This window comes from Oryza brachyantha, chromosome 2, assembly GCF_000231095.2.
Source record: "Oryza brachyantha chromosome 2, ObraRS2, whole genome shotgun sequence".
NCBI lineage: Eukaryota > Viridiplantae > Streptophyta > Magnoliopsida > Poales > Poaceae > Oryza > Oryza brachyantha.
In genome coordinates this window covers 10,285,555-10,295,115 of record NC_023164.2, presented here as the reverse complement: position 1 = coordinate 10,295,115, position 9,561 = coordinate 10,285,555, and the positions used below count along the sequence as shown (strand labels likewise).

The 9,561-nt window shown below is 53.9% G+C and overlaps 1 protein-coding gene across 1 annotated transcript; it reads right to left on the bottom strand.

Annotated features, from left to right (window-relative positions):
- Nucleotides 1–363: 363 nt before the first annotated feature.
- Nucleotides 364–954, bottom strand: LOC121053487 (WAS/WASL-interacting protein family member 1-like). Its single transcript, XM_040520455.1, has one exon. It carries the CDS (start codon nt 952–954, stop codon nt 364–366), a length of 591 nt encoding a protein of 196 aa, XP_040376389.1.
- Nucleotides 955–9,561: the final 8,607 nt, after the last annotated feature.

Genomic DNA, 9,561 nt, shown 5'->3' with positions numbered 1-9,561 from the left:
CAGCGAGGTGGCTAGGCACGGCGGCGGCTCGGGCGGAGAGGGGAAAAGTGGCGGCGGCGGGCTGGGAGGCGAATTTTATAGGGGTGGCGCGGCTAGGGCGGAGGTGGCAGTTAGAGACAGCGTCGCGCACGCGCGCAAAGAAGGCGGCGGCAAACGCGGCGGCGACGGCGACGTGGCGCGGAAAGCGCGGGCGCGGCCGTTGCGGACACGGGCGAAGCGAGGCGATGCGGCGCGCGAATGCGGGTGCGACCGCGCAACGACGCAGAGGCGAGGCACGGCGTCTCGGCGAGGCAGTGCGGCTCAACGGTGCGGCCGGCCGGCGAGCTGCTGGCGGCGGCGGTGCGGTGGCACGGCGCAGCGCGGCTAGCGGCGTGGCGACGGCGCATGCCCGGCCAGGGCGACGACGAGGCCGACACGCAGCGCGGCTGCGGCACAGAGCGTGAGGGTGCAGCGGGCGAGCGTGGCGCAGGCGGACGAGTGCGTGGCTGGCGACGGCGAGGCACGAGCGGTGGCGTCGCAGAAGCGGGCGGCCTGCGCGACTGACGCAGCGATTGGACGACAAGGCGGCAAACCAGAGCAAAGAAGAGGCGGCGACGGGACCACGGGGACGACGGCGGCATGCGAGAACGAGAGGAGATCGCGAGGGAAGGCAGGAACGGCACCACGATGGTGTGGCGACGGGGACGTCGGGCGGCGACCCGGCGGCGGCGGCACGGGGCCCTTGGCGCCTGCCGACGGCATGGGGAGCCCGGCGGTGGCGGCGAAGAGGATAGACAGAGCGAGAGGGGAGAGGAGTTGCTCACCGGCGGTGGTGAAGGCGGGAGCGCGTCGGCGAGGCGGTGGCACACGCGGTGACGGCCGGCGGTGAGCGAGAGCGGCGTCGGAACATGGGCACAGTGGAGTCGGACTCAGCTGGCGTGGGGAGGTGGTGATGCCGGCCGACGGCGGCGACATTCGGCAGAGGGTGGCGAACGACGACCGACGCGGAGGCGAGAACCGATGGCGTGCGCGCGCACGACAGCGGTGCAACGACGCGAGGGAGGCGGCGCTAGGCCGGCGGCGCGAGCAACGGCCGGCGATGGCCGGGGAGAGTTGAGGGAGGAGGAAGGAGAGAATGGGCTCACCGGGTTGAGGAAGGAGGGGAAGCGGCGACGCGATTTCCACTGGAGTGGCCATGCGGCACGCGGCTCGTCAGCGGCGCAGCGCGATGGCGCCGGCGCGGTGGTTGGTAGACGAGGCTGGACGGACGCAGCGCGGCGACGCGAGCGCGAGGGCGACACGGCAAGGGCAAGGCAGCGGGGCAGCGGCCGATGGCAGCCACGGCGAGGCGGCGGCTGGTGGCTCGGCGCGGCATCTCGACGCGAGGGAGAGGCGGGCACCGGAGGATGAAAACGCCTCCAAAGACGGCGGGGTGACGGCCGGCCGAGGGGCGACGACAACGGCCGAAGAGCGCGAGAGCACAGCGGCGACAGCGGCTCAGCGTCCACGGGCGGGGGGTGGCTGGCACGGTGCGAACCGGTGGCGCGACGGCGCTGGTGCGCGATCGGCGTCCAGCGGCAAGGGCACGCAGCAGGCGGATGCGGAGGCGAGGACGCTGGCACGCGTGGCGACAGCGCGCGGGCGCCGCGGGCGACGCGGCGCGACGCAGCGCAGCGGCATGCTGGCGAGACGGAGGACGGGGACGACCCCGACAGGTGGGCTCACCTGTCGGTGTCCCGATGAGAAGGGAGGTGGCCTAGACTTTGGGGCGCTAGTGGGCTATGGTCTATGGGCCGGCCCAGCGGGAGGGAAGGGAGGAGAGGAGGGAGAGCAGGCCGGAAGGGAGAAGTGGGCCGGCGCTGTTGGGCCGAGAGAATAGGGAAAATGAGGAGTGGGCCGAGTGAGGTGATGTAGACTTTGAGCGCGGGTTGGGACACGACTCGGTAATTGCAGACAGTGCACGCATTCACCTGACAGAACCAAATCATGCATGAATTAGAGATTCGTACGACAAATTAGATCCGATACGTGAAACCGTGAACTGTTAGCGGAACAACGGCAGGACTTAACGACCCGTTAAATTGAGATTTAACGACTCGCTAAACTAGAACTAAACGACTGTAACGTAAAATCAATCTACGCTTACGAAATTGAATTCCGCACTGTAGATCAATCTCACGCTAGCTAATAGATTGGAAAACCTAAGCAATTACACGGTAGATGAACGATAGATTGATTTGCATGAATAAAACATACGCAAACCTGAGGTTTGGTGGAGAGATCAGCGACGGATTGCGGTTGTTCCTCGCTGTTAGGCTAGAAAACCTGAACAATTAAACGATAGATTAATTTAGATTGATTCGCAAGAATAAAATATATGCGAACCTGAAATTTGGTGGAGAGAGACCAGCCGGTGACGTGCTGCGAACCAGGATGCAGCAGGGCTGCTAGCGGCTTGCTGCGCAGCTGCTGGGATAGGGGCAGCACAACTGTAGCGGAGGCGGAAGGGGCGACTGGAGATGCACGGGAGAGGGAGACGGGGAAAAGAGGCAAGAGTTTAGGGGGTATTTATAGGGGGAAGCTAGAGATAGATCTTGTTACCCATCTCCTATTAACAAGGAATAGATAATGTTTCAAGGGGATAAGATTTAGAATTCTAATTAATTGGAATTGATTTTTTTGGTGGAGATAGAGATGAGGCTGCATGGCTTGGAGAAGAGGAGGAGAGGAGTGCGGCACTGCATGGGGCAGGGGGGAGACATGCGACTAGGGGCAAGGGGGAGGGAGAAAAAGGGAAAAAGATGGAAAGGAAAAAAGAAGAAAAAGGAAGGAGGGAAAAAAAAGAAATTGCCTCCAATTTTGCCGATTTTTATTAAGTTTATTAGACCAAATTTTATTGACTGCAGTTCAAATATAAATCCTGTTAATCATTCAAAATGCTTTCGGGACATTTTAGAACATCCAAAAAGCTTCCAATTAAATTAAATAAATTAATTACACTGAGTTTTCTCCTTAACTTTAATTAATAAATTATTTGTAATGCATTATTTAATTAATTCTTGGCTTGGGTAAAACTCAGGGCGTGAGACAGCGGCAAGTTCTTCTGCGACTTTGGCTAGCTGGGCCTCCAAGTCAGCCTTTTTCGCTCTGAGCCCATCAAAGGCCGTTGATAAGCTGGGCGCAGCTGATCTGAGAACATCTAGCTTGACTTTTTCGCCTTAAGCCTTTTCCTTGTCAACTTGTGTATCCTGGCATGGACCAAAGCTTGAGAAGCCCGATCCACGATCTGTTGACGAGCCCAAAACACGGGGAGCCTATGGGACTCGATGTTACCCACCAGGGCAATGGTGTCAATCAAATCGTCGGGTAGTTTGTCTTGTATTTCCTCAATCCTTGACCTGATCGGGCCGGCATCGTTGATCAAGGTGTTGATTAGATAGTCCAGCCTGGCCAGAATGTCGTGTAACTGTGCTTTGATATCGGCCGACAAGTCTGTAGGCCTATCGACATCGACTTCAGATTGGTCCAGGTACTGGCCGACGTCGAAAGAAAAGAAATTATCCATGTTGTGGGAGAAAGGTGTCAGGTAAGGCAAGAGGCGAGGGAGATGACAGGATATGCAGAGTTGAAGTTACCTGATTCACAAGGGCAGCATCGGCTGGCTGTGTAGGCATGCTAATAGTCACCCCATAATTTTATTGCCGATATCAATCGTTGACACTAATTATAAAGATAAATACTGGCAGAGCTGACAAAGGTTCTACGCATCGGGGGCGTCGAGGTCAGGGTCCAACTATCGGTACTCAGGGTCGTCGCCGTCATTGTTGCTGCTGCTGGTGGACTCTGGCTTAGACTCCTCGGTCGACAGCGATGCTAGGGAGAACATCGACACCGTAGCAGGATGAGGATTGCTCGATTTTAGACACCTCCGAAGGCAGGCATTAGGAGGAGGCGGCCCGACTCGCTAAGGAGCGCCGACCCGAAGATGATAAAGAACACCAAAAACATGATGAGAGCGATCACCGCGCGTGACAATCGCACGCCGAGCTGTAGATTCAACCTCGAAAAATGCAGCGGAACCTGCTCCAAACCCAAGACGTCTTCAAGATGCCCCAACAAAACATCTGTGCGGCTGCTGATCTACCCGGTGACGTGATCCAACAGCTTCCATGACAAGATCTACATGCTGTGGAAACCATAAACAGGATAAAAAACTATGGTAACAACGGCAGCTGTCACACTCGGAGTTTTGTCCTAAGCCTAAAATCGTAAAAAGAAATTCGTAAATAGCAATTGGCTTAATTAACTCAGGAAAAATCCCTCTAAAAGAAATTAATTAAATTAAATCGAGGCTCGCAAATCGATTAACTGGATTTAAACTCAAATTGCAGAAGTATAAAATTTGGCCAAACAAGTTAATTTAAAACTCGGCAAAAGTGGGGCTTTCCTTTTTCCCTCCTTTTTCCTTTCTTTTTCCCTTCCTTCTCAAATTGGGCCGAAGTCCAATTTTCCTCCTCTCCCTTTTTTTTATTTTTTCTCCTTTTTCTTTTTCCCTTCTTGGGGCGGCCTAGCCGAGCCGGCCCAATTCTGCCCGCTCGGCCGGCCCAGCCGAGCCAGCCTTCCGCTCCTCTCCCGCGCGCGCGCGCGCCTCCTCCCGGCCGGGCCGCCACGGCCCAGCTCGCTCGCCCGCGCTCGCCCGCGAAGTCCGTTACCGCCTCCCTCCTCCCTCACGCCACTGACAGGTGGGGCCCACCTGTCAGTGACTGAGCCCGCGCCGCGCCGCACCGACCAAGTCCGAGTCTGCCGCCGCGCCGCAACCGCCGCCGCCGAGTCCTCGCCGCGCCCGACTCGGTCTCCATCCTCCGTCCCGCCCTAGCAGGCCCCGCCACCCTATAAATCCCCTCCCCACCGCCGCGTCGCCGCTGTTTTCCCCTCCGCCACCAAGCCGCCGCTGTGCCTCGCCGTTCCCCGCCGACGTGCGACCGCGCCCTCTGCCACCCGTCGTCGCCGTCCGGCCGCGCCGTCACCTCCGCCTCGGCGTCGCCAACCCTCCTCCGGCTCCCGTCGCCACCGGAGGGCACCCCGCGCCCTGCGCTGCTCCTTCATCCTCTCCACCGCCGCGCCTCGTCGCCTCGCCGCCGTCCGCCGATCTTGTCACCGAACGTAGCTAGGCGCCGCTCGTCTGCGTCACCACCTCTGCCTCGATCTCGCCGACTCACCCGCACGGTCGCCGCCGCCGGTGAGCGTCTCCTTCCTCCTCCGCTCTCTCTTTTCCTTCCCGGCTGACCGCCACCGAGTCGCAAGCCGTCGTTAGACGTGTGCGGAGCTCATCGTCGCCGCCGCCCGCTGCTGTCGACATCGCCTTCGTGACGCCGTCGTGAAGCCGCCGCCACCCGCGCCCGTCTGCGCCCGCGCTCGTCGCCCGATCGTCGTCGCCACGCTAGTCCATCACCGCCGCTTTGCCCGGCTGCGCCGCGCGCCGTCGCCGGATGTTGGTTGTCGCCGTCGCGCCATCGCCGCCATGCCGCGCGCCGTCGCCGTGCGCTGCCGCTGCCGCCGCCGGCCGAACCACTCTCCCCGCTCCCCTGCTCTCTCTCCCTCTATCCGATGGGTTCCACACGTCAGCTGCCACCGCGCCCTTCCTCCCTCTCTCCTCCCCGGGTGCCACCTGTTAGCCTCTCCTCTCCCCTCTCTCCCACCGACAGGTGGCCCCCACCCGTCAGCGCCTCCTCTCTCCTTGCTGACGTCAGCAGCCCCATTAATTGCACAATAATTGATTTAGGACTTTTCTGTTTAGTTAAAAAACACAGATAATCTTCTAAAATTCATAAGTAATTCATCTAGTCTCCATTTAGGTCCATTCAAATTTCATTAAATTCATGAAATTGTCAAGAATCCATTAAAAATACTTTCTTTTGCTGTTTCAGCAGAGTTTGTGCCTGTTTTATTTATTTTTGTGCTTTGTCGCCTAGATTCGGACCCCGCCGAAGAGTCGGTTTACTTCGAGATCGTCGCCGAAGTTCCCCAGGGGCCAGAGCAAGGCAAGTGACACTCATCTTTGAACATATTGGACCCATAATTGCAAATTCCCTGCTTTCTTTATTCAAATATGCATTGTTTTAATTAAAGTATTTACGGTATTTATTTTTTTCGGGTAAACCTTATTATTATGCCGTTGTTTATCCAACTTTATTCATTGATGGGCCAGGGGTTACTTGATTAGAGTTAGGCCTAGGTTAATGCTTAGCCGTGCTTAGAACAAGTAGCTCATGGGATCACCTTTAATCACGCTTTGTCCTGAATAGCTGTAATATTGATTCATTACCCGGTTCGGGTTAATGTCAACTAAAATATTGATAATGGTGGGCTGTGGGTGCATGGTTTTGAGACTTGCACCCATGGCAATTAAGGACCGTTTCACGAGAAACCATGGAAGTAATTAAGTGCTAACCACATGCCGAAATGGGTAAGGTGGGATTTGAAGCATGACTGCGAACTATTTGACGTACCGAGGCAAGGGTAGGCGTGATGGAGTATGGACGGGCAATCGTGGTGTAACGAAAGCCTCTGCTGCTTCCGGATCTACCAAGGCACAAGAGGGGACTGCCCGACTTGGTGTAAAGGAGGGGGTGAAACCTGAAGTGTGGTGTGATTAAATAGGGAGGGTTATGTGACGGGTCCTATCACGGTCTCCTTTCCGGTATACCATGGTGGTATGTCGGTGCACGTTCAAGTGTAGTGGAGTCGTGTCTTGTGGGTACAGTAGTGCACCTCTGATCAGAGTATAAACTATTCGAATAGCCGTGCCCACGGTTACGGGCGAACTCCTAGCTTCACTGTGATTAGTGAACCTTTAATAACTTGAGTAAACTGGTTTTCACTCGGGACTACTGCAATGTGGTGTAACATTGAGTAGTAGTTGGGCCTGTTGCAACGTGGTGTAACGTTGGACAGTGTTGTGGTACTTTACAACCGTTATTTACTTATCCTTTACTGTATATTCAATTACCTTTATTCATTTTAATCTTTGTTATTTGTTTAACCACTTTAATGCAACTAACCCTAGCCTGCCCTTGATAACCCCTATGCATCATTCACTCCCCCTTTTTCGTGTTACTTGTTGAGTACGGTGGTTTGTACTCAGCCTTGCTTAACTTTCCCCACCAGAGCTGGAAGTTGTCACGCCCAAAAATTTACGCCAAATTTCTGAACAATAGCATGTATTAAATCTCGGTCCAGGAATCAGCCCGAGTACACACTATGACAAATTAATACACAGTTCCACGACTTAAAAACAAATAAAAACAATTATCTATCGAAATGCAGCGGAAAAGGACAACAAGACTAGACCATCTAATCATCAGCTTCAGCTGGCGAAGACGGCTCCACACCACAGGCACTCTCGACGGCGGACTAAACCTTACTTCAACCTTCGGAACAACCTTCTTCTGACACAGGCTCTGGCACTTGCTCTGGTGGGGGAAAAATTAAGCAAGGCTGAGTACAATCCACCGTACTCAACAAGTAACACCCAAGAGAGGAGAATAATGAATGCAATAGGGTAACAAGGATAGGCTAAGGTTAAATTACACAAAGCTGCAGTAATTTAGCAAAACAGTAGATAAAATAAACTGAAATAAAGGTAAAGTAGCAATTAAAATAATCATCCACTGTCCAACGTTACACCACGTTGCAACAGGCCCAAACCACTGTCGAACGTTACACCACGTAGCGACAGGGTCAACCCTCTGCCCAACGTTAAAACACGTTGCGACAGACCCAAACCACTGCCAACGTTACACCATGTTGCGCAGGGTCAAACCAATTCCAATATTAATCAGGTTATTAATGGTTCAACTAATCCTAGTGAATCTGTCAGTTCGCCCAATAACCGCGGGCACGGCTATTCGAATAGTTTTACTCTGCAGAGGTGTACAACTTTACCCACAAGACATGGCTGCCATGCATGTTACCATGCCCCAACGTATCACCACGATACCTCAGTACGGAAACCATGATAAGACCTTTCACCCAACCCTCCCTAGACAATCGCACCACACTTCAGGTTTCACCCCCTCCTTTACACCAAGTCGGGCAGTCCCCTCTTGTGCCTTGGTAGATCCGGAAGCAGGAGAAGCTTTCGTTACACCACGATTGCCCGTCCATACTCCATCACGCCTAACCTTGCCTGGGTACGTCGAATAGGGACAAGCTAGATTACGAGTCTGACCGTTGCCCATTCTGGCTTGTGGTTAGTATGTGTAAGACCTTCAGGGTTTCCTGAGAACCGGTCCTTAATTGCCATGGGTGCGACTTTCAAAACCATGCACCCACAGCCCACCATAAGCAATATTTTAGTTGTATTAATCCTCAACGGGAAATGAATAATGGTAGCAACCATTAAGGGTCTATTAAAGTTTAATCAATAAATAAGAATTGTTGAGCTAGTTGAACTAAGCATGGCTAAGCATCGACTAACCCTAATTCTAGTCAAATTAACCCTGGGATGACAATAATAATAAATGAGGATCAACGGATATATAGGTAATTGCCCAATAGATAAATACAATAAATAGATTTGCATAAAACAATGCATGTTTGAATGTAAAAGCGGGGGATTTTATAATCATAGGTTCAATATGATCAAAGAAGGGTGCCACTTGCCTTGCTTAGACCCACGAGGAACTTCGGCGACGACTTCGAGAACGAACGGCGCTGCGACGGGGTCAAAACCTACGACAAACAAGACAAAACAAGAACAACAGGCTAAAAACCACTGAAACAGAGAAAGAAACTATTTTTAATGGATTCTTGGCATTTTTTTGGATTTAATGAAACTTGACTGGACCTAAACGGAGACTAGATGAATTACTTATGAATTTTAGAAGATTAACTGTGTTTTTAAACTAAACAGAAAACCTTAATGAATTATTGCGCAATTAATCGGAGGCATGACGTCAGCACAAGAGTGAGAGGAGGCTGACGGCTGGGTCCCACTGGCAGTGAGACAAGAGGAGAAGAGGGGCTGACAAGGGGGCCCACGAGGAGAGAGAGAGATCGACTGGCGGGCCCGCTGGACAGAGGAAGAGAGCAGAGGAGGGAGGGGAGAGCGCACGCGCGGCAGGCGGCAGGCGGCGGGGCGGCGGCGCGAGCGGCGACCGGCGACGTCGGTGCAACGGCAGCGGGCGGCGGCGACGACCGACGGCGCGGCGAGCGGCGGCGCTAATGTCACGCCCAGAAATTTACACCAAATTTCTGAACAATGGCATGTAATAAATCTCGGTCCAGGCATCAGCCCGAGTACACACTATGACAAATTAATACACAGTTCCACGACTTAAAAACAAATAAAAATAATTATCTATCGAAATGCAGCGGAAAAGGAAAACAAGACTAGACCATCTAATCTTCAGCTTTAGCTGGCGATGACGGCTCCACACCACAGGCACTCTCGACGGCGGACTGAACCTTACTTCAACCTTCGGAACAACCTTCTTCTGACTCAGGCTCTGGCACTTGCTCTGGTGGGGGAAAAAGTAAGCAAGGCTGAGTACAAACAACCGTACTCAACAAGTAACACCC

Bases quoted from the DNA above. Each gene is read 5' to 3' on its own strand.
- LOC121053487 (XM_040520455.1), bottom strand. From the start codon at position 954: ATGTCGCCGCCGTCGGCCGGCATCACCACCTCCCCACGCCAGCTGAGT.